The sequence below is a fragment of the Oryctolagus cuniculus genome, chromosome 1, assembly GCF_964237555.1.
Source record: "Oryctolagus cuniculus chromosome 1, mOryCun1.1, whole genome shotgun sequence".
Classification (NCBI taxonomy): Eukaryota; Metazoa; Chordata; class Mammalia; order Lagomorpha; family Leporidae; genus Oryctolagus; species Oryctolagus cuniculus.
Genome location: NC_091432.1, coordinates 3,928,084 through 3,952,895, shown reverse-complemented (window position 1 = coordinate 3,952,895; position 24,812 = coordinate 3,928,084). Strand labels below are relative to the sequence as shown.

The window sequence follows — 24,812 nt, the reverse complement described above, 5'->3', positions numbered from 1 at the left end:
CTCCCGACATCCCTCAGGGCGGACTCTACATTTTCTCAGATCCGCTGACAAACCCAGAGGCTCCCGGGCTGCAGCGACCGACTCCGGGCCAGGCAGGAACCTCCTACGACACTGGCCTGCGCTCCAGGGGCAGTGCCGCGTGCTGGCTCCGCCCCCTTCCCACAGGGGCTGTGCGGACTCCCGGCCTCAGCCTGAGGCTGGCCCCTCAGTGCCCTTGGGGGCCCTCCGGTTCTCAAGGTCAAGGTGCACTGTGTTGTGTGGGAGCAGCCGCTTCCACCCGAGCTCCAGGGGCGACTGCGGCTTAACTAGAGGGCGCCCAAGGAGCGCTCACACGGAGAACTTTCGGGAACACGTCTCTCTCTCTCTCTCTCTCTCTCTCTCTCTCACACACACACACACACACACGCACACACACACACGCACACACGACTGAAAGCGTGGGCTGTGACGACAGCGCTCAGCCTCGGCTTCAGTCCCTGCAAAGCTGACGCCGTGACTTCTGCTGGAGACGCAAGTCCCACGCTTGGCAGCCCCCACGTCCACGGCACGCAGCACCGTGGGGGCGGGGACAGCTCCACGCTCCGCCTCTCGGAACGTGCCGCCGGCTCCCAAAGATCTCTGAAGACACCATGCTGAGTGTTTCTGATGTCTCTCTAGCCGCATACGTGTGAATTGGTCTTGCAAACTGACGCTGGTTAATTATGACACCTGCCCCATTACGTGAAAATCAAGGACACCTTTAGTGGAGAAATCAAGCCCAAATCAGTGAAATGGCTGCTCCACCCTCGAGGTCTAGGACTGTGACCCGCTTCAAAGTCCTCCAGTGAGTGTGCGGGCGGTACGGCAGGTGAAGCGGCCTGGGACAACCACGCCTCATCCCGGAGCCTGCGAGGGGTCCTGGCCCTCTGCTCTGACCCACGCCTGGCAGCACGCCTGGGGGGCAGCCGTGATGGCCCACATACCTGAGTTCCCACCAGCCATGTGGGAGCCACGTGGGAGCCACGCGGGAGAACCTCATGGAGTTCCTGGCCCCTGGCTTTGGGCTGCTCCAGCCCTAGCTGTTGGGGGCATTTGGGGAGTAGCTCATCAGTGGACAGGACATCGAGTTCGCTGTCTCTCTTTCTGTCACTTTGCCTTTCAAATAAATAAATCTTTTTTTAAAAATGATAGTTTTCGGCCGGCGCTGCGACTCACTTGGCTAATCCTCCGCCTAGCGGCACCGTCACCCCAGGTTCTAGTCCCGGTCGGGGCGCCGGATTCTGTCCTGGTTGCTCCTCTTCCAGGCCAGCTCTCTGCTGTGGCCAGGGAGGGCAGTGGAAGATGGCCCAGGTGCTTGGGCCCTGCACCCCATGGGAGACCGGGAGAAGCACCTGGCTCCTGGCTTCGGATCGGCACAGTGCGCCGGCCAGAGCAGCCATCTGGGGGGTGAACCAACGGAAGGAAGACCTTTCTGTCTGTCTCTCTCTCACTGTCTAACTCTGCCTGTAAAAAAAAAAAAAAGAAAGAAAGATAGCTTTCATTTCAGTTAAAAAATCCATTGACTGGGCAGTGGGTGTGTGGCGTGGTGGTGAAGCAGCCTGCACTGCCGGTCGGAAGGCCTGGGTTCGGTTCCCGGCTGCGGCTCCTGACCCAGCTTCCCGCCCATGCCCCGGGAGGCACTGCTGAGGGCTCAGTGCCCCACGGGAGACCTGGGTTGGGTTCCTGATTCCTGATTCTGGCTCGGCACCAGCCTTGGGGGCATCCAGGGAGCAGGCTGGCGGTGAGATCTGTCTCTCTCTCTGAAGAGACACACACTTGCACACATGCACACACATATAGACGCACACACAATGCACATACACACATGCACACACACGCACACAATATACATACACACAGACATATACATGCACACACGCACACACATACATGCACACACATGCACACATACACACATATACACACGCACGCACATATACATGCACACACTCGCACACATACACATATACACGCACAAACACATGCACACACATGCACACACATGCGCACACATATACATGCACATAGACACACATGCACACACATATATGCACACACATACATGCACACATACATGCACACACATACACACATATACATGCACACACATACACACATGCACACATACACACATGCGCACACATGCACACACACACGCACATGTGTGCGCACACATGCACACACATGCACACGCGCACACACGCACACGGGAACCATCCACCACCTGCTCTGGAACCCACAGCCACTTCAGAAGGCAGAAGATGGAGAGTCGTCCCTGGCTGCGGCTCTGTGCTGACCGAGGGCAGCGTCAGACCCCTCGGGGCCACTGCGTCTTGTACGGACCGCGGTCACTCCGCGCGCAAAGCCCACAGCAGGTGCCCGTACAGGTGCGCTGCCTCCTGGGGCTGTGCTCAGCTCCTCCCACGCCCGCCCGTGCTCTCCTTCCAGAGTGGACACCTAACTCTCGAGTGGACCCCTGCCCCCGTGGGGGGGGGCGGGTGCCAAGCACCTACCTGTCTTTTCTGGGTTTTGGCAGTCCTGCACCTGTGGGTGACAAATGGTGGCCGCCTTCCAAATCGCTGGCGTCCACACAGTTTGGCGCGTTCATTAGTGTTTTTCGTTCTGGGCTTTCCTCATAATTTTTGCAGCCAACGCATTTGCAAATAGAAGAGCACATAATTTTGGCCTGGTAACATAAAATGTTTTAATTAAATCAGGTTGCCCTGTAAGCCATCAAATACTGAGACACCCTATTGGTGCCTTAACTAATCCTGTGTATTCTATCGTTTACGTGTGGGAAAAGGGACGAGGAGCAGGCGCCTGGCCAGTTTAGGTGGCCTGCCGCGAGCCACAGCGCCTGCGCCCCAGCCCCGCTGGGCCCCCGACCCCAGCTTCCTGTCAGGCAGGCAATGCCCCAGCAGCTGGGCCCTGCCGCCCACGCGGAGACCTGGGTGGGGGGTTCCGGGTTCTGCAGCCTGGCCCAGCCCAGCCGCGTTAGGCTCTGAGGAGTGAACCGGACTCTGTCTCTCTGCTTTGCAAATAAAGTAACAAACAAATAAATGCGTCTGAATAGAAGAGGGCAGAAGTCTCCAGGCGTGACAGGCAGGGCCACGGCTGCCAGCCGCCAAGGCCAGGCCAGGCCAGGCCAGGTCAGGTCAGAGAGGGCTCGGGGGGCGTCCGGCTCCAGTGGGGCCCCCACTCCTGCCCAGGCCTCACAGGGCTCCGCGCGTTTTTCAGGCACTAGTTCAGACTGAAACGCGGGCCGCGAGGAAACCCTGGGAGGAAGAAGGCGCCGCTTCCTCCTGAGCCGCCGCGGCCGCGTGTGCATGTGCGTGTGCATGTGCGTGTGCGTGTGCGTGTGTGTGTGTGCGTGTGCGTGTGCGCGTGTGCCCCCCGGGGGCGGCCCTGACCTCGTAGCACTCGCAGTAGTTCTTCAGGCAGCCCGACCGCTTGCAGTTGCAGCCTTTGTTGTGCCGGGGCTTCGCGCTGCCCGGCCTGCCCTTCCCGATTTTCGGCTGGAAAGCTTCTGGGTTTCGGTCGAGACAAGCCTGAGACAGAGAAGGGAAACTGTCAGGAGCGCGTGGTCAGGGGAGTGGTCAGGAGCCGTGGCTGCCCGGGGGGTGCGGGGGTGGGGGTGGGGGGCGTCCTGCTGGGAGCAGGGGGAGTAAAGGCCACCCCTTCTCGTTTGCACACAAAGAGGCAGGCCACAACCAGGCTTCTTTGAACTTGGCTCCTTTGCGCGTTTCAGAGTCCTGTCCAATTACCGCAGAAAACTAACGGACAACAGAGAGGGAAAAAACCAGTTTCCACGTGGGCGTCGTCCCTCTGAGCCGTCCTTGCGCCCTGTCCCGGGCTGGCTGGGGCCGCGCCCCTGCCGCCGGCTCACTCTGGCTCCGCGCCCCGGGCACCTCCCTGGTGATTCACACAGACCCTCGGCAACCGTGGGAATAAAACCTTCCGCGTCATCGCGTCCCGTGGAAGGGGAGACGGGGCACGGAGGGGTTACGTCACAGACGGCAAGCGGTGGGGCCAGGCCCTCAACGCTGACACATCGCGCTCGGCCTGGCTTGTTTCCCATCCAAGTACACATAGACAGACGCACTTTAGAGCCAAGCGGCTCGTGCTCTTTCTAGAAGTTCACACACCACAGGGGTCGCTGGGGAGGGCTCTGCCCTGCCTTCCCTGCCCCCCAGCGATGCACAAGGTCGCTCCAAGCAGCACCGCGTGATGATCCTGTGTGCACCGTGTAACCACCCCCACCCCCAGGAGTTAGAGGACGGCCCGCCCCGGAGGCCCCTGGCCACTCCTCCTCGTGCCTCCCGATGGCGTCCTGGGCTGGGCTTTGCTGCTCTGGGACGTCGGGGAAGTGCCGTCCTCACGCGGTCTGGAGCCTCGTGTCCGGCTCCTCCTCTGCGTGCTGTCTGCGGGATGCATTTGCTCGGCTGGGGCTCCCGCTGTCTCACTGTCTCACTGATGAGCGATATTTCCTTATACGCTATGGCTCAATGCATTGATCCATTCTATTGAATCAAACAGATCTCGCTGTTGGGGATACAAGCTCCTACGGACATTCTTGTCCAAGTCTTTCAGGGACTATTTCCAGTGTTTGGGGGGAATTAAATTGCTGCATCACAGGGTACCCAAAGATTCAGCTTTAGTAGCTACTGCAACACGATTTCCCAAAGTGGTGGTAGCAGTTTAGGCTCCAGTCGTGGCTGCACGGGGATTGCAACATTTGCTACGTGAGCATGTGACCCTTAACCCAGCCTGCAGCACCCCTACCCTGAAGAGCACAGGGCCACGCCAAGCTGACATGCACCTGCGCTGCGCACTGCACACTCGGCCGTTCACAACTGCTAACACGTGCGACTGGCGCATCTGTAACTCGAGAGGAAACTAAGATACAGGCCACCCGTGGCGCAGTGGGACTGTGCTCCCTGAGTACTGACTGTGGTGCAGTGGGACTGTGCTCCCTGGGGCTGACTGTGGTGTAGTGGGACTGTGCTCCCTGGGTGCTGACTGTGGTGCAGTGGGACTGTGCTCCCTGGGTGCTGACTGTGGTGCAGTGGGACTGTGCTCCCTGGGTGCTGACTGTGGTGCAGTGGGACTGTGCTCCCTGGGTGCTGACTGTGCAGCAGTGGGACTGTGCTCCCTGGGTGCTGACTGTGGTGCAGTGGGACTGTGCTCCCTGGGCGCTGACTGTGGAGCAGTGGGACTGTGCTCCCTGGGTGCTGACTGTGGAGCAGTGGGACTGTGCTCCCTGGGTGCTGACTGTGGAGTAGTGGGACTGTGCTCCCTGGGTGCTGACTGTGGTGCAGTGGGACTGTGCTCCCTGGGTGCTGACTGTGGTGCAGTGGGACTGTGCTCCCTGGGTGCTGACTGTGGCGCAGTGGGACTGTGCTCCCTGGGTGCTGACTGTGGTGCAGTGGGACTGTGCTCCCTGGGTGCTGACTGTGGCGCAGTGGGACTGTGCTCCCTGGGTGCTGACTGTGGTGCAGTGGGACTGTGCTCCCTGGGTGCTGACTGTGGTGTAGTGGGACTGTGCTCCCTGGGTGCTGACTGTGGAGCAGTGGGACTGTGCTCCCTGGGTGCTGACTGTGGTGCAGTGGGACTGTGCTCCCTGGGTGCTGACTGTGGTGCAGTGGGACTGTGCTCCCTGGGTGCTGACTGTGGTGCAGTGGGACTGTGCTCCCTGGGTGCTGACTGTGGTGCAGTGGGACTGTGCTCCCTGGGTGCTGACTGTGGTGTAGTGGGACTGTGCTCCCTGGGTGCTGACTGTGGTGCAGTGGGACTGTGCTCCCTGGGTGCTGACTGTGGTGCAGTGGGACTGTGCTCCCTGGGTGCTGACTGTGGTGCAGTGGGACTGTGCTCCCTGGGTGCTGACTGTGGTGCAGTGGGACTGTGCTCCCTGGGTGCTGACTGTGGTGCAGTGGGACTGTGCTCCCTGGGTGCTGACTGTGGTGCAGTGGGACTGTGCTCCCTGGGTGCTGACTGTGGCGCAGTGGGACTGTGCTCCCCGGCACTGACTGTGGTGCAGTGGGACTGTGCTCCCTGGGTGCTGACTGTGGTGCAGTGGGACTGTGCTCCCTGGGTGCTGACTGTGGTGCAGTGGGACTGTGCTCCCTGGGTGCTGACTGTGGTGTAGTGGGACTGTGCTCCCTGGGTGCTGACTGTGGCGCAGTGGGACTGTGCTCCCTGGGTGCTGACTGTGGTGCAGTGGGACTGTGCTCCCTGGGCGCTGACTGTGGCGCAGTGGGACTGTGCTCCCTGGGCGCTGACTGTGGAGCAGTGGGACTGTGCTCCCTGGGTGCTGACTGTGGTGCAGTGGGACTGTGCTCCCTGGGTGCTGACTGTGGTGCAGTGGGACTGTGCTCCCTGGGGCTGACTGTGGTGCTGTGGGACTGTGCTCCCTGGGTGCTGACTGTGGTGCAGTGGGACTGTGTTCTGTGGGTGCTGACTGTGGTGCAGTGGGACTGTGCTCCCTGGGTGCTGACTGTGGTGCAGTGGGACTGTGCTCCCTGGGCGCTGACTGTGGTGCAGTGGGACTGTGCTCCCTGGGTGCTGACTGTGGTGCAGTGGGACTGTGCTCCCTGGGTGCTGACTGTGGTGTAGTGGGACTGTGCTCCCTGGGTGCTGACTGTGGTGCAGTGGGACTGTGCTCCCTGGGCGCTGACTGTGGAGCAGTGGGACTGTGCTCCCTGGGTGCTGACTGTGGTGCAGTGGGACTGTGCTCCCTGGGTGCTGACTGTGGTGCAGTGGGACTGTGCTCCCTGGGTGCTGACTGTGGTGCAGTGGGACTGTGCTCCCTGGGTGCTGACTGTGGTGCAGTGGGACTGTGCTCCCTGGGTGCTGACTGTGGAGCAGTGGGACTGTGCTCCCTGGGCGCTGACTGTGGTGCAGTGGGACTGTGCTCCCTGGGTGCTGACTGTGGTGCAGTGAGACTGTGCTCCCTGGGCGCTGACTGTGGAGCAGTGGGACTGTGCTCCCTGAGTACTGACTGTGGTGCAGTGGGACTGTGCTCTGTGGGTGCTGACTGTGGTGCAGTGGGACTGTGCTCCCTGGGCGCTGACTGTGGCGCAGTGGGACTGTGCTCCCTGGGCGCTGACTGTGGTGCAGTGGGACTGTGCTCCCTGGGTGCTGACTGTGGTGCAGTGGGACTGTGCTCCCTGGGTGCTGACTGTGGTGCAGTGGGACTGTGCTCCCTGGGTGCTGACTGTGGTGCAGTGGGACTGTGCTCCCTGGGTGCTGACTGTGGTGCAGTGGGACTGTGTTCTGTGGGTGCTGACTGTGGTGCAGTGGGACTGTGCTCCCTGGGTGCTGACTGTGGTGTAGTGGGACTGTGCTCCCTGGGTGCTGACTGTGGTGCAGTGGGACTGTGCTCCCTGGGCGCTGACTGTGGAGCAGTGGGACTGTGCTCCCTGGGTGCTGACTGTGGTGCAGTGGGACTGTGCTCCCTGGGTGCTGACTGTGGTGCAGTGGGACTGTGCTCCCTGGGTGCTGACTGTGGTGCAGTGGGACTGTGCTCCCTGGGTGCTGACTGTGGTGCAGTGGGACTGTGCTCCCTGGGTGCTGACTGTGGAGCAGTGGGACTGTGCTCCCTGGGCGCTGACTGTGGCGCAGTGGGACTGTGCTCCCTGGGTGCTGACTGTGGTGCAGTGGGACTGTGCTCCCTGGGTGCTGACTGTGGTGCAGTGGGACTGTGCTCCCTGGGTGCTGACTGTGGTGCAGTGGGACTGTGCTCCCTGGGTGCTGACTGTGGAGCAGTGGGACTGTGCTCCCTGGGCGCTGACTGTGGTGCAGTGGGACTGTGCTCCCTGGGTGCTGACTGTGGTGCAGTGGGACTGTGCTCCCTGGGCGCTGACTGTGGAGCAGTGGGACTGTGCTCCCTGAGTACTGACTGTGGTGCAGTGGGACTGTGCTCTGTGGGTGCTGACTGTGGTGCAGTGGGACTGTGCTGCCTGGGCGCTGACTGTGGCGCAGTGGGACTGTGCTCCCTGGGCGCTGACTGTGGTGCAGTGGGACTGTGCTCCCTGGGTGCTGACTGTGGTGCAGTGGGACTGTGCTCCCTGGGCGCTGACTGTGGTGCAGTGGGACTGTGCTCCCTGGGTGCTGACTGTGGTGCAGTGGGACTGTGCTCCCTGGGTGCTGACTGTGGAGTAGTGGGACTGTGCTCCCTGGGTGCTGACTGTGGTGCAGTGGGACTGTGCTCCCTGGGTGCTGACTGTGGAGCAGTGGGACTGTGCTCCCTGGGTGCTGACTGTGGTGCAGTGGGACTGTGCTCCCTGGGCGCTGACTGTGGTGCAGTGGGACTGTGCTCCCTGGGTGCTGACTGTGGTGCAGTGGGACTGTGCTCCCTGGGTGCTGACTGTGGTGCAGTGGGACTGTGTTCCCTGGGTGCTGACTGTGGAGTAGTGGGACTGTGCTCCCTGGGTGCTGACTGTGGTGCAGTGGGACTGTGCTCCCTGGGTGCTGACTGTGGTGCAGTGGGACTGTGCTCCCTGGGTGCTGACTGTGGTGCAGTGGGACTGTGCTCCCTGGGTGCTGACTGTGCAGCAGTGGGACTGTGCTCCCTGGGTGCTGACTGTGGTGCAGTGGGACTGTGCTCCCTGGGTGCTGACTGTGGTGCAGTGGGACTGTGCTCCCTGGGTGCTGACTGTGGTGCAGTGGGACTGTGCTCCCTGGGTGCTGACTGTGGTGCAGTGGGACTGTGCTCCCTGGGTGCTGACTGTGCAGCAGTGGGACTGTGCTCCCTGGGTGCTGACTGTGGTGCAGTGGGACTGTGCTCCCTGGGTGCTGACTGTGGTGCAGTGGGACTGTGCTCCCTGGGTGCTGACTGTGGAGTAGTGGGACTGTGCTCCCTGGGTGCTGACTGTGGTGCAGTGGGACTGTGCTCCCTGGGTGCTGACTGTGGAGCAGTGGGACTGTGCTCCCTGGGTGCTGACTGTGGTGCAGTGGGACTGTGCTCCCTGGGCGCTGACTGTGGTGCAGTGGGACTGTGCTCCCTGGGCGCTGACTGTGGTGCAGTGGGACTGTGCTCCCTGGGTGCTGACTGTGGTGCAGTGGGACTGTGCTCCCTGGGCGCTGACTGTGGTGCAGTGGGACTGTGCTCCCTGGGCGCTGACTGTGGTGCAGTGGGACTGTGCTCCCTGGGTGCTGACTGTGGTGCAGTGGGACTGTGCTCCCTGGGTGCTGACTGTGGTGCAGTGGGACTGTGCTCCCTGGGTGCTGACTGTGGTGTAGTGGGACTGTGCTCCCTGGGCGCTGACTGTGGTGCAGTGGGACTGTGCTCCCTGGGTGCTGACTGTGGAGTAGTGGGACTGTGCTCCCTGGGTGCTGACTGTGGTGCAGTGGGACTGTGCTCCCTGGGTGCTGACTGTGGAGCAGTGGGACTGTGCTCCCTGGGTGCTGACTGTGGTGCAGTGGGACTGTGCTCCCTGGGCGCTGACTGTGGTGCAGTGGGACTGTGCTCCCTGGGTGCTGACTGTGGTGCAGTGGGACTGTGTTCCCTGGGTGCTGACTGTGGAGTAGTGGGACTGTGCTCCCTGGGTGCTGACTGTGGTGCAGTGGGACTGTGCTCCCTGGGTGCTGACTGTGGTGCAGTGGGACTGTGCTCCCTGGGTGCTGACTGTGGTGCAGTGGGACTGTGCTCCCTGGGTGCTGACTGTGCAGCAGTGGGACTGTGCTCCCTGGGTGCTGACTGTGGTGCAGTGGGACTGTGCTCCCTGGGTGCTGACTGTGGTGCAGTGGGACTGTGCTCCCTGGGTGCTGACTGTGGTGCAGTGGGACTGTGCTCCCTGGGTGCTGACTGTGGTGCAGTGGGACTGTGCTCCCTGGGTGCTGACTGTGGTGCAGTGGGACTGTGCTCCCTGGGTGCTGACTGTGGTGCAGTGGGACTGTGCTCCCTGGGTGCTGACTGTGGTGCAGTGGGACTGTGCTCCCTGGGTGCTGACTGTGGTGCAGTGGGACTGTGCTCCCTGGGTGCTGACTGTGGTGCAGTGGGACTGTGCTCCCTGGGTGCTGACTGTGGAGCAGTGGGACTGTGCTCCCTGGGTGCTGACTGTGGTGCAGTGGGACTGTGCTCCCTGGGTGCTGACTGTGGTGCAGTGGGACTGTGCTCCCTGGGCGCTGACTGTGGTGCAGTGGGACTGTGCTCCCTGGGTGCTGACTGTGGTGCAGTGGGACTGTGTTCCCTGGGTGCTGACTGTGGAGTAGTGGGACTGTGCTCCCTGGGTGCTGACTGTGGTGCAGTGGGACTGTGCTCCCTGGGTGCTGACTGTGGTGCAGTGGGACTGTGCTCCCTGGGTGCTGACTGTGGTGCAGTGGGACTGTGCTCCCTGGGTGCTGACTGTGCAGCAGTGGGACTGTGCTCCCTGGGTGCTGACTGTGGTGCAGTGGGACTGTGCTCCCTGGGTGCTGACTGTGGTGCAGTGGGACTGTGCTCCCTGGGTGCTGACTGTGGTGCAGTGGGACTGTGCTCCCTGGGTGCTGACTGTGGTGCAGTGGGACTGTGCTCCCTGGGTGCTGACTGTGGTGCAGTGGGACTGTGCTCCCTGGGTGCTGACTGTGGTGCAGTGGGACTGTGCTCCCTGGGTGCTGACTGTGGTGCAGTGGGACTGTGCTCCCTGGGTGCTGACTGTGGTGCAGTGGGACTGTGCTCCCTGGGTGCTGACTGTGGTGCAGTGGGACTGTGCTCCCTGGGTGCTGACTGTGGTGCAGTGGGACTGTGCTCCCTGGGCGCTGACTGTGGTGCAGTGGGACTGTGCTCCCTGGGTGCTGACTGTGGTGCAGTGGGACTGTGCTCCCTGGGTGCTGACTGGTGCAGTGGGACTGTGCTCCCTGGGGCTGACTGTGGAGTAGTGGGACTGTGCTCCCTGGGTGCTGACTGTGGTGCAGTGGGACTGTGCTCCCTGGGTGCTGACTGTGGTGCAGTGGGACTGTGCTCCCTGGGTGCTGACTGTGGTGCAGTGGGACTGTGCTCCCTGGGTGCTGACTGTGGTGCAGTGGGACTGTGCTCCCTGGGTGCTGACTGTGGTGCAGTGGGACTGTGCTCCCTGGGTGCTGACTGTGGTGCAGTGGGACTGTGCTCCCTGGGCGCTGACTGTGGTGCAGTGGGACTGTGCTCCCTGGGTGCTGACTGTGGTGCAGTGGGACTGTGCTCCCTGAGTGCTGACTGTGGTGCAGTGGGACTGTGCTCCCTGGGTGCTGACTGTGGTGCAGTGGGACTGTGCTCCCTGGGTGCTGACTGTGGTGCAGTGGGACTGTGCTCCCTGGGTGCTGACTGTGGTGCAGTGGGACTGTGCTCCCTGGGTGCTGACTGTGCAGCAGTGGGACTGTGCTCCCTGGGTGCTGACTGTGGTGCAGTGGGACTGTGCTCCCTGGGTGCTGACTGTGGTGCAGTGGGACTGTGCTCCCTGGGTGCTGACTGTGGTGCAGTGGGACTGTGCTCCCTGGGTGCTGACTGTGGTGCAGTGGGACTGTGCTCCCTGGGTGCTGACTGTGCAGCAGTGGGACTGTGCTCCCTGGGTGCTGACTGTGGTGCAGTGGGACTGTGCTCCCTGGGTGCTGACTGTGGTGCAGTGGGACTGTGCTCCCTGGGTGCTGACTGTGGAGTAGTGGGACTGTGCTCCCTGGGTGCTGACTGTGGTGCAGTGGGACTGTGCTCCCTGGGTGCTGACTGTGGAGCAGTGGGACTGTGCTCCCTGGGTGCTGACTGTGGTGCAGTGGGACTGTGCTCCCTGGGCGCTGACTGTGGTGCAGTGGGACTGTGCTCCCTGGGTGCTGACTGTGGTGCAGTGGGACTGTGCTCCCTGGGTGCTGACTGTGGTGCAGTGGGACTGTGCTCCCTGGGTGCTGACTGTGGTGCAGTGGGACTGTGCTCCCTGGGTGCTGACTGTGGTGCAGTGGGACTGTGCTCCCTGGGCGCTGACTGTGGTGCAGTGGGACTGTGCTCCCTGGGCGCTGACTGTGGTGCAGTGGGACTGTGCTCCCTGGGTGCTGACTGTGGATTAGTGGGACTGTGCTCCCTGGGTGCTGACTGTGGTGCAGTGGGACTGTGCTCCCTGGGTGCTGACTGTGGAGCAGTGGGACTGTGCTCCCTGGGTGCTGACTGTGGTGCAGTGGGACTGTGCTCCCTGGGCGCTGACTGTGGTGCAGTGGGACTGTGCTCCCTGGGCGCTGACTGTGGTGCAGTGGGACTGTGCTCCCTGGGTGCTGACTGTGGTGCAGTGGGACTGTGTTCCCTGGGTGCTGACTGTGGAGTAGTGGGACTGTGCTCCCTGGGTGCTGACTGTGGTGCAGTGGGACTGTGCTCCCTGGGTGCTGACTGTGGTGCAGTGGGACTGTGCTCCCTGGGTGCTGACTGTGGTGCAGTGGGACTGTGCTCCCTGGGTGCTGACTGTGCAGCAGTGGGACTGTGCTCCCTGGGTGCTGACTGTGGTGCAGTGGGACTGTGCTCCCTGGGTGCTGACTGTGGTGCAGTGGGACTGTGCTCCCTGGGTGCTGACTGTGGTGCAGTGGGACTGTGCTCCCTGGGTGCTGACTGTGGTGCAGTGGGACTGTGCTCCCTGGGTGCTGACTGTGGTGCAGTGGGACTGTGCTCCCTGGGTGCTGACTGTGGTGCAGTGGGACTGTGCTCCCTGGGTGCTGACTGTGGTGCAGTGGGACTGTGCTCCCTGGGCGCTGACTGTGGTGCAGTGGGACTGTGCTCCCTGGGTGCTGACTGTGGTGCAGTGGGACTGTGCTCCCTGGGCGCTGACTGTGGTGCAGTGGGACTGTGCTCCCTGGGCGCTGACTGTGGTGCAGTGGGACTGTGCTCCCTGGGTGCTGACTGTGGATTAGTGGGACTGTGCTCCCTGGGTGCTGACTGTGGTGCAGTGGGACTGTGCTCCCTGGGTGCTGACTGTGGAGCAGTGGGACTGTGCTCCCTGGGCGCTGACTGTGGTGCAGTGGGACTGTGCTCCCTGGGCGCTGACTGTGGTGCAGTGGGACTGTGCTCCCTGGGCGCTGACTGTGGTGCAGTGGGACTGTGCTCCCTGGGTGCTGACTGTGGTGCAGTGGGACTGTGCTCCCTGGGTGCTGACTGTGGAGTAGTGGGACTGTGCTCCCTGGGTGCTGACTGTGGTGCAGTGGGACTGTGCTCCCTGGGTGCTGACTGTGGTGCAGTGGGACTGTGCTCCCTGGGTGCTGACTGTGGTGCAGTGGGACTGTGCTCCCTGGGTGCTGACTGTGCAGCAGTGGGACTGTGCTCCCTGGGTGCTGACTGTGGTGCAGTGGGACTGTGCTCCCTGGGTGCTGACTGTGGTGCAGTGGGACTGTGCTCCCTGGGTGCTGACTGTGGTGCAGTGGGACTGTGCTCCCTGGGTGCTGACTGTGGTGCAGTGGGACTGTGCTCCCTGGGTGCTGACTGTGGTGCAGTGGGACTGTGCTCCCTGGGTGCTGACTGTGGTGCAGTGGGACTGTGCTCCCTGGGTGCTGACTGTGGTGCAGTGGGACTGTGCTCCCTGGGTGCTGACTGTGGTGCAGTGGGACTGTGCTCCCTGGGGCTGACTGTGGTGCAGTGGGACTGTGCTCCCTGGGTGCTGACTGTGGTGCAGTGGGACTGTGCTCCCTGGGTGCTGACTGTGGTGCAGTGGGACTGTGCTCCCTGGGTGCTGACTGTGGAGTAGTGGGACTGTGCTCCCTGGGTGCTGACTGTGGTGCAGTGGGACTGTGCTCCCTGGGTGCTGACTGTGGAGCAGTGGGACTGTGCTCCCTGGGTGCTGACTGTGGTGCAGTGGGACTGTGCTCCCTGGGCGCTGACTGTGGTGCAGTGGGACTGTGCTCCCTGGGCGCTGACTGTGGTGCAGTGGGACTGTGCTCCCTGGGCGCTGACTGTGGTGCAGTGGGACTGTGCTCCCTGGGTGCTGACTGTGGTGCAGTGGGACTGTGCTCCCTGGGCGCTGACTGTGGTGCAGTGGGACTGTGCTCCCTGGGCGCTGACTGTGGTGCAGTGGGACTGTGCTCCCTGGGTGCTGACTGTGGAGTAGTGGGACTGTGCTCCCTGGGTGCTGACTGTGGTGCAGTGGGACTGTGCTCCCTGGGTGCTGACTGTGGAGCAGTGGGACTGTGCTCCCTGGGTGCTGACTGTGGTGCAGTGGGACTGTGCTCCCTGGGCGCTGACTGTGGTGCAGTGGGACTGTGCTCCCTGGGCGCTGACTGTGGTGCAGTGGGACTGTGCTCCCTGGGTGCTGACTGTGGTGCAGTGGGACTGTGTTCCCTGGGTGCTGACTGTGGAGTAGTGGGACTGTGCTCCCTGGGTGCTGACTGTGGTGCAGTGGGACTGTGCTCCCTGGGTGCTGACTGTGGTGCAGTGGGACTGTGCTCCCTGGGTGCTGACTGTGGTGCAGTGGGACTGTGCTCCCTGGGTGCTGACTGTGCAGCAGTGGGACTGTGCTCCCTGGGTGCTGACTGTGGTGCAGTGGGACTGTGCTCCCTGGGTGCTGACTGTGGTGCAGTGGGACTGTGCTCCCTGGGTGCTGACTGTGGTGCAGTGGGACTGTGCTCCCTGGGTGCTGACTGTGGTGCAGTGGGACTGTGCTCCCTGGGTGCTGACTGTGGTGCAGTGGGACTGTGCTCCCTGGGTGCTGACTGTGGTGCAGTGGGACTGTGCTCCCTGGGTGCTGACTGTGGTGCAGTGGGACTGTGCTCCCTGGGTGCTGACTGTGGTGCAGTGGGACTGTGCTCCCTGGGTGCTGACTGTGGTGCAGTGGGACTGTGCTCCCTGGGTGCTGACTGTGGTGCAGTGGGACTGTGCTCCCTGGGCGCTGACTGTGGTGCAGTGGGACTGTGCTCCCTGGGTGCTGACTGTGGTGCAGTGGGACTGTGCTCCCTGGGTGCTGACTGGTGCAGTGGGACTGTGCTCCCTGGGGCTGACTGTGGAGTAGTGGGACTGTGCTCCCTGGGTGCTGACTGTGGTGCAGTGGGACTGTGCTCCCTGGGTGCTGACTGTGGTGCAGTGGGACTGTGCTCCCTGGGTGCTGACTGTGGTGCAGTGGGACTGTGCTCCCTGGGTGCTGACTGTGGTGCAGTGGGACTGTGCTCCCTGGGTGCTGACTGTGGTGCAGTGGGACTGTGCTCCCTGGGTGCTGACTGTGGTGCAGTGGGACTGTGCTCCCTGGGCGCTGACTGTGGTGCAGTGGGACTGTGCTCCCTGGGTGCTGACTGTGGTGCAGTGGGACTGTGCTCCCTGAGTGCTGACTGTGGTGCAGTGGGACTGTGCTCCCTGGGTGCTGACTGTGGTGCAGTGGGACTGTGCTCCCTGGGTGCTGACTGTGGTGCAGTGGGACTGTGCTCCCTGGGTGCTGACTGTGGTGCAGTGGGACTGTGCTCCCTGGGTGCTGACTGTGCAGCAGTGGGACTGTGCTCCCTGGGTGCTGACTGTGGTGCAGTGGGACTGTGCTCCCTGGGTGCTGACTGTGGTGCAGTGGGACTGTGCTCCCTGGGTGCTGACTGTGGTGCAGTGGGACTGTGCTCCCTGGGTGCTGACTGTGGTGCAGTGGGACTGTGCTCCCTGGGTGCTGACTGTGCAGCAGTGGGACTGTGCTCCCTGGGTGCTGACTGTGGTGCAGTGGGACTGTGCTCCCTGGGTGCTGACTGTGGTGCAGTGGGACTGTGCTCCCTGGGTGCTGACTGTGGAGTAGTGGGACTGTGCTCCCTGGGTGCTGACTGTGGTGCAGTGGGACTGTGCTCCCTGGGTGCTGACTGTGGAGCAGTGGGACTGTGCTCCCTGGGTGCTGACTGTGGTGCAGTGGGACTGTGCTCCCTGGGCGCTGACTGTGGTGCAGTGGGACTGTGCTCCCTGGGTGCTGACTGTGGTGCAGTGGGACTGTGCTCCCTGGGTGCTGACTGTGGTGCAGTGGGACTGTGCTCCCTGGGTGCTGACTGTGGTGCAGTGGGACTGTGCTCCCTGGGTGCTGACTGTGGTGCAGTGGGACTGTGCTCCCTGGGCGCTGACTGTGGTGCAGTGGGACTGTGCTCCCTGGGCGCTGACTGTGGTGCAGTGGGACTGTGCTCCCTGGGTGCTGACTGTGGATTAGTGGGACTGTGCTCCCTGGGTGCTGACTGTGGTGCAGTGGGACTGTGCTCCCTGGGTGCTGACTGTGGAGCAGTGGGACTGTGCTCCCTGGGTGCTGACTGTGGTGCAGTGGGACTGTGCTCCCTGGGCGCTGACTGTGGTGCAGTGGGACTGTGCTCCCTGGGCGCTGACTGTGGTGCAGTGGGACTGTGCTCCCTGGGTGCTGACTGTGGTGCAGTGGGACTGTGTTCCCTGGGTGCTGACTGTGGAGTAGTGGGACTGTGCTCCCTGGGTGCTGACTGTGGTGCAGTGGGACTGTGCTCCCTGGGTGCTGACTGTGGTGCAGTGGGACTGTGCTCCCTGGGTGCTGACTGTGGTGCAGTGGGACTGTGCTCCCTGGGTGCTGACTGTGCAGCAGTGGGACTGTGCTCCCTGGGTGCTGACTGTGGTGCAGTGGGACTGTGCTCCCTGGGTGCTGACTGTGGTGCAGTGGGACTGTGCTCCCTGGGTGCTGACTGTGGTGCAGTGGGACTGTGCTCCCTGGGTGCTGACTGTGGTGCAGTGGGACTGTGCTCCCTGGGTGCTGACTGTGGTGCAGTGGGACTGTGCTCCCTGGGTGCTGACTGTGGTGCAGTGGGACTGTGCTCCCTGGGCGCTGACTGTGGTGCAGTGGGACTGTGCTCCCTGGGTGCTGACTGTGGTGCAGTGGGACTGTGCTCCCTGGGTGCTGACTGTGGTGCAGTGGGACTGTGCTCCCTGGGCGCTGACTGTGGTGCAGTGGGACTGTGCTCCCTGGGCGCTGACTGTGGTGCAGTGGGACTGTGCTCCCTGGGTGCTGACTGTGGATTAGTGGGACTGTGCTCCCTGGGTGCTGACTGTGGTGCAGTGGGACTGTGCTCCCTGGGTGCTGACTGTGGAGCAGTGGGACTGTGCTCCCTGGGTGCTGACTGTGGTGCAGTGGGACTGTGCTCCCTGGGCGCTGACTGTGGTGCAGTGGGACTGTGCTCCCTGGGCGCTGACTGTGGTGCAGTGGGACTGTGCTCCCTGGGTGCTGACTGTGGTGCAGTGGGACTGTGTTCCCTGGGTGCTGACTGTGGAGTAGTGGGACTGTGCTCCCTGGGTGCTGACTGTGGTGCAGTGGGACTGTGCTCCCTGGGTGCTGACTGTGGTGCAGTGGGACTGTGCTCCCTGGGTGCTGACTGTGGTGCAGTGGGACTGTGCTCCCTGGGTGCTGACTGTGCAGCAGTGGGACTGTGCTCCCTGGGTGCTGACTGTGGTGCAGTGGGACTGTGCTCCCTGGGTGCTGACTGTGGTGCAGTGGGACTGTGCTCCCTGGGTGCTGACTGTGGTGCAGTGGGACTGTGCTCCCTGGGTGCTGACTGTGGTGCAGTGGGACTGTGCTCCCTGGGTGCTGACTGTGGTGCAGTGGGACTGTGCTCCCTGGGTGCTGACTGTGGTGCAGTGGGACTGTGCTCCCTGGGTGCTGACTGTGGTGCAGTGGGACTGTGCTCCCTGGGTGCTGACTGTGGTGCAGTGGGACTGTGCTCCCTGGGGCTGACTGTGGTGCAGTGGGACTGTGCTCCCTGGGTGCTGACTGTGGTGCAGTGGGACTGTGCTCCCTGGGTGCTGACTGTGGTGCAGTGGGACTGTGCTCCCTGGGGCTGACTGTGGTGCAGTGGGACTGTGCTCCCTGGGTGCTGACTGTGGAGCAGTGGGACTGTGCTCCCTGGGTGCTGACTGTGGTGCAGTGGGACTGTGCTCCCTGGGTGCTGACTGTGGTGCAGTGGGACTGTGCTCCCTGGGTGCTGACTGTGGTGCAGTGGGACTGTGCTCCCTGGGTGCTGACTGTGGTGCAGTGGGACTGTGCTCCCTGGGTGCTGACTGTGGTGCAGTGGGACTGTGCTCCCTGGGTGCTGACTGTGGAGCAGTGGGACTGTGCTCCCTGGGTGCTGACTGTGGTGCAGTGGGACTGTGCTCTGTGGTTGTGGGACGGCTCTGGACCTCCCTTTGGAAATGCGAGGGCCCTGCCAGCACCGGCCAGCAGCAGGCGACAGCCGCAGCCCAACTGGCCCTCCCGTCTCCTGCGTCTTCGGTGCCCCTGGAAGGGGTAGTGACCGCGTGCACTGGCCCTCGGCGCAGCAGTGAGGTGCTGTTGTGCCGTCAGGACGACTCAGTTCTCACCTTTGCCAGACGCCTAGGGCTGGGTGTGCAGCTGAAGACGGGAAAAGGCCGGGCTCTTCCCCCAGTCCACTCGGGCGTGGGCCTTCTGTGCCTCCACGCTGCCCACGCGGCCCAAGCAGCACGGCGTGGACATGCGCGACACGAGAGTCCTTGCCCAGGAGCCCCAGCCCTGCCGCCCCGCGGGAAGAAGCCCCTTTCCCCAGCCGCTCTCACCAGTCGCCCTCCTCACGGCCACGCCCCGCCCACGGAACAGAGCCACACGGAACGTGCCTTCTTCAAGACCGCACCTCCCCAGCCCTGCACCCAGGAATCTCCGGAGATGGCTTCGCGCTTCGCAAACGTCTCAGGCACTTTCAAGTGACTTAAAACGCACGCGCTCGGAGGACACGTCCTACCTTAATGGCTTTAAACCTTTCGATTTCATGATGCCAGTTGTTGCAACAGTTATTACAATTGCAGTTGTTGCAAAAGTCCCCGCTGGCAAAGCAGTCGCAGTACCTGTGAAGGAAAGGACAGGCTGAGCAGGGCCCGGCGGCCGGTGCCTGGTGCCCGGCGGCCAGGCGTGGGGCTGGCCAGTGCTGCAGGCGGCACACCTGCCGCAGAGGTGACCCCACGGGTGCTACGTGACAGCGAGATCAGCACGAGGATGCTCCCCAGAGACTACAGAGAAGCCACTGGCGTCACTACAGGCTTTCGCCAAGCAGAACTATTCCCTAGAGAATGCCCACTGCTGTCCACCTCCACCGTCCTGCCCTAACCACCCTCTCCCTTTGCCCAGGAGTGCACTCAGCTGGGGGGAGGAACGCCGGCTAATAACGACCCGTGTCCCCGTTGCCTCTCCCTGTCCGTCCGACAAGGCTGAAAGTGATTTCACTTCCCGCCCAGGCCTTGCCGACAAGTGACAGTCCAGGGACCCCAGGTGGACGCTGGCCGGGGCCTGGGCTGGCTCTCTTTCCACCTGCATGCGGGGCGAGCAGAAGCAGTGCGTGTGAGCGCTGACTGCTGTCACCGCCCCGCGTGAGGCACGTCTCTTCTGCAGAACTGGACTCTGGGAGAACTGTCCAGGGTGCCTGCGGACGCTGGGGTCGTCACGGAGACGGCAGCGCCGCGGAGCGCCGTGGCCCTTACTCGTGGGCTTCCCTGGGGCAGCTGAACAAGACCCCGGGCCCTGTGCCGCCCCACAGCAGTGTTTGCTGGCCCACACTTTCCCTTTTCTCCGTCATGTGACAGCTCACTCGTGGGGCAAGGGCGCCTGACATTGACCTACAGCCTGCACCCCGAGAGCCTCTGCAGAAGACCCCCGTCTCCGACTCCTAGCGTCAGACCTGGACTGTACACGACGGCCCTGCCGCCAGCTCCCCGTGTTACCTGGTACAGGCTATTGGTCAGGCACCTGCAACTGTAGAACGGACATCGTGGGGCTTAACCTGCCTGTCTCAAGCCCTCAGGCCACTGGTAGGATGCAGGGGTGCCCCGGGGGTGCGATGTCCCACAGGCTCCCCAGGCTAGGACGCCCAGTCACAGTTCTTCCCAGGCTCTTGTACACTGCCCGTCAGGCCCACGGGGAGTACAGACGACAAAGGCGCGTTCTGCAGCTGCTGGTCCCCAGGAGGCCCAGCGGGGGGTCTAACGGCTGTTCACGCGGCACACAGGAGACCAAGTCCGAGCTATGGAGGGTGACCCTCAGACCAGATGCCATCTACAGTCCAGCAGGTGAACTGGAGACAGTGCAGTTTCCAGATACAATCACATCACCCTGTGAAGCCGGCCACAGGGAGTAAACTCCATCAATCACTGAAGGTCTCCTAGCCGGACGGATAGCCAGGGACTGGCGCCACGTCAGGAGATCTTTCCACGAGGCAGACAGAAGCCAGCCGAAGCGGACGCTTGCGGGACAACACATCAGGATGCAGGGCCCCTTGGTGGTCTTACAGGGAGTGAGGCAAGTTACTGAGTCCAGGAAATAGGAGGAGAATACTGAAGACATTCAGAGCTAAAAAACAAACAAACAAACAAAAAACAAACAAAAAACCAAAAAACTACCCTAGCAAATAAAAAAGTAATCACAGAGATAAAACCAGTTATGAGGACTAGAACCAAAAGTAAATAAGTGGAAGAAAACAGAGTAGGAGAAGCAGAAGAGGGCCGGTGCTGTGGGTTGAGCTGCCGCCTGCAATGCCAGCGTCCCACAGGGGCACCTGTTTGAGACCTGAATGCTCTATGACCGATCCAGCTCCCTGCTAGTGCACCTGGGGAAGCAGCGGAGGACGGCCCGAGTACCGGGGCCCTGCACCCACGTGGGAGACCTGAACGCTCTACGGCCAGTCCAGCTCCCTGGGAATGCTCCTGGGAATGCAGTGGGAGAATGGCCCGAGTACCTGGGCCCCATGTGTGAAACGGGGGCTCCAGAAGCACACAGCTTGAAGGCTGGGGCGAAAGCAACTCACGGACTAGAACAGGAGGCCTCCAGGGGCTCAGCGTGGCAACGATGGAGCTGCAGACCACGACACGGGAGCACAGGACACAGGGGAAAGATCCCACGGGCTCCTAGCAAGAATCACGCAGGCTTCGCACAAAGAAAAGGAATGGAGGCGGCTAAAGCCGCCGCCCGCAATGCCAGCATCCCATACAGGCACCATTCCGTGTCCCGGCTGCTCCTCTTCCAAACCAGCTCCCTGCTATGGCCTGGGGAAAGCAGCAGAAGATGGCCCAAGTCCTTGGGCTTCTGCTACCCATGTGGGAGACCCGGATGAAGCTCCCTACTTTATCCTGGCCCTGCTCTGGCCGTTGCAGCCATCTGGGGACGGAGGATCCCTCTCCCTCTCCCTCTCCCTCTCCCTCTCCCTCTCCCTCTCCCTCTCCCTCTCCCTCTCCCTCTCCTTCTCTCTGTAACAGTGACTTTCAAATAAATAACTACATACATGTTTAAAAAGAAAAAGGAACAGTGTGACAGTTTCAGAAACAACACTGATAAGTGCCGTAAATGCACCGAAGTCTGAAAGTCTGGGGGAGAAGCGTTTCCAAGCTGAAGTCCACTCCCTGGCGAAGCCGCCACAGACGTGGGTACATCTGGCACTGTTGGACACGGGCCTGGGAGTCCCCGCCCGAGCACACTGGTAGCGGGGCTCCGGGCAGGAACGGGGCTCGGGCTGCTCTGGGTAACGTGAGTAGGCGCTCACTGGGTCTGTGGAGAAGACAGCTGTGCAGCCGAGGAGGGAGTCTAGTGATTGATCAGTGTTGTGACACAAAGCTAAGCGCTGACTTGGAGGAAAAGGCAAACAGGTGCAAGAAAGCAGCTGGCGTGTGGCACAGCAGGTGAAGACACTGCTCAGGACCATGTCGCACCCATGCGGGCGCTAGTTCCAGTCCTGGCTGCTCCACTCTGACCCAGTCCCCTAAGGTGCGTCTGGCGTCTGGGAGCTGAGGCGTGCAGGTGCGTTTTATCTCATAATGCTTCCCTCGAGATGGTGCCAACCCCAACCCCAACTGTGAAGCGATCAGCACAAGCCCCGCCCGCCGCAGCCTGGGTCTCCTCTCGGCACCCCCTCCCCTCTCCTGCCGTAGCCACTTCATTCCTGCTGTTCCCTATGGCCAGAGAACTCTTGTGCGTCCATTTTCAACCCACCTCCACCTGATTCACTTGGCCTCATCCTAATACCTCCTCCTTCCCTGGCTGCCCTGGCCAATGTGCCCCAGCCCTCAGCCCACCACTGCTCCTCGACTTGACTTACGTCATCACTTATTCACGTGTGTGTCCTGTCTGGCCTGTCAGTGCTGGGGGTGGGGGGGGGGCAGAGACCAGGTCTTGCTCTTTGTCGTCTTCCCAGTTGCTGCAATCATGGGCAGTGAGGTAACAAGCGAGTGAACCCACTGCAGTGTGTGCGCGTGAAGTGTCTCCCAGCCCCAGCTTTTCCTCCATGGCTAGCACCCCCCACCCCTCCCCGTCCAGGGCTTCACCGTCTCTCGGCCACGCTCCTGCGATAGCGCCCTACCTAATCCTACTGCCAACAGCCTCCACGCTGGGCTGATTTCCCAAAACATGCGTCAGGCAAGAAAGCAGCAGAGAAGAGACAACACAAATAAGGTGATACTGTGCGCTCCTGTTGGGGTGTAGTTGCTCAGGAAGTTAAACCGTGACTGCCCAGGGCACAGCAGTCCCGCTGCTAGGTAGACACCCCAGAGAACCAAAACCAGGGGTGCAGATCCTTGGATACCCTGTTCCCAGCAGCGTCCTTAGCAAGGGCAGGAAGGGGGAAACCATGCGAGTGTCGGTCGGCACGTGAGTGTGCCCACACAGCACGGTCTCTACACCTGGAGGGTGGGGGTGGGGGAGCTATCCAGCCCGAAGAAGGAGGGCTGTGTGGACACACGGTACAGCAGGGGCGACGCAGAGGACGTGCTAAGTGAACTAAGCCCGATGCAGAAGGGTGGACACGGCTGGTTACCAGGAACTGGGGCGAGGGGGAACAGGGCTGTCTAACGGTACAGAGACTGGCACACCCACGGGTTCTAGAAATGGACAGTGATGGTGGCTACACAGCACTGCGCACCACCCCGGACCATAGCTTTAAGGAAGGCTACAACATCGCGTCTCAGGTTTAAGGAGCCCGGTGGGTGCGGAGCAGAATGGAATGCTGTCACATTTGAATGGGGAAATGATTCTATACATTGTAACATTTCAAAAACTAAGGTGCTACAAATAAGTCCAAATGTATCAATAATCAGACAAGGAACACAAATGGATTGAAGCAATCTATTAAATCATGGATTACTAGATTAAAAAACATCCAGCTACATTTAGCTTGCAGGAGACACACCTAAGACACAACTACCACACCAAGTGTGAGACGAAGGGGTTTGAAGTGCAACCTGCTGGTGCTGACCAGAGGAAACATCGTGGAGCAACATTCATATCAGCAAAAAAGAATGTAAGACAAAAAGCACCAGGGCACAGTAATGAACACTTAATGGAAAAATTCACCAAAATGAGATAATAGTCATCAATTGTATAGATTCAAAATATATAAGCCAAAACAGAATTATAATCACAATCTTAAAGGAGAGATCTTAACATACTTTTATCAAGAATGCATAAATCACACAAAATTTACTTAAGTATTTAGTAGATTTAAACAGCAGAATTAACAACTTGAGCTAGTAGACAATTGTATTCAACAAATTGAGAACATATACTCAAAAGTTAATATAAAATAGTTTTAAAACTGATCAAGCAGTACATCATAAAGGAAATCTTCATTAATCTCAAAGAACTGACACCATATAGATTACACGATCTAATCACAGTGTAATTAAATTTAAAATGAACAAGAATACAGTTTAAAAATATATACACATACATATATACTTATGTACATGCAAACATACAACAAATTTAGGTTATTTTGATATATACACCTGAAAGTCTCACGCAGTAAAGAGAAGGCTACAATGAAAATTACAAAATGTTTTGAGTGAATTACAATGCAAATCTGTTATCAACTCACAGAAAGCAGTAAAGCAGTGCATGAGGATAGTTTATTTATATCTTTCAATGTATTTACTGCAAAATAGAAAATGATGGAAATAGTTAACACCAAAAGCTAACAAAACAAGACAGCAAAACAATAAAAAGAGCAGGAAGAATGTGGCAAAGACCTAAACGTGAAGGACTCGATGAAACAGTAAGCAGAATACAAGTGCGGAAATCAGTAACCCGGAGGTGTTGCCGGGAACAGGCTGACAGCAGAGGCCGTGCTCCAGGTCAGAGCTGTGCCCAGAGGCCGAGCGCCCGCCGCAGCGTCAGCACCCACATGGGAGCGCCGCTCCAGTCCTGGCTGCGCCGCCTGCTGTGTTCCTGGGAAGGCAGCGGTGCCTGGGCCCCTGCTATGCGCGTGAGGCCTGGGTACAGCTCCTGGCTCGCAGCTTTAGCTTGGCCCAGCCCAGAGCACCCTGGCCATTCGGGGAGTAGACCAGCACATAGAAGAACTCTGCCCCTCCCTGTCTCTATGATGCTATCTTTCAAATAAAACATCTTTAAAATAAATAAAGAAAAAAAAAGGTAGAACAAAAGAAACTGGCCTCTCACGAGACTGATCAAGAAAGAGAAAAGGGCCAAATAAAAAATAATGGAAATTGGGGCCGGCACTGTGGCACAGTGGGTAATGCCTTGGCCTGAAGCACTGGCATCCCATATGGGCGCCGGTTCGGGACCTGGCTGCTCCACTTCTGATCCAGCTCTCTACTGTGGCCTGGGAAAGCAGTGGAAGATGACCCGGGTCCCTGGGCCCCTGCACCCATGGGAGACCCAGAAGAAGCTCCTGGCTCCTGGCTTCAGATCGGTGCAGCTCCAGCCATTGTGGCCAAGTGGGGAGTGAACCATCAGATGGAAGACCTCTCTCTCTCTCTCTCTCTCTGCCTCTCCTACCTCTGTATAACTCTGACTTTCAAATAAATAAATAAATCTTTAGAAAATAATAGAAATTAAAGTGAAAAAAATAGGAAATTTAAAAAGCTATAGGGCCGGTGCCGCGGCTCACTTGGTTAATCCTAGCCTGTGGCACTG

General features: G+C 60.6%; 1 protein-coding gene across 3 annotated transcripts in view; it reads right to left on the bottom strand.

The window, feature by feature from the left end:
* TESMIN (testis expressed metallothionein like protein) overlaps nt 1-24,812 on the bottom strand; it is a 45,859-nt gene that overhangs the window by 1,728 nt on the left and 19,319 nt on the right. For all 3 annotated transcript variants that reach the window (XM_051827879.2, XM_051827880.2, XM_051827882.2), the window contains 3 exons: nt 18,646-18,748; nt 3,429-3,566; nt 2,532-2,704 (listed from right to left, as the gene is read on the bottom strand). In XM_051827879.2, coding sequence (XP_051683839.2) covers nt 2,532-2,704; nt 3,429-3,566; nt 18,646-18,748 — 414 coding nt within the window. The remainder of the gene's footprint in view (nt 1-2,531; nt 2,705-3,428; nt 3,567-18,645; nt 18,749-24,812) is intronic.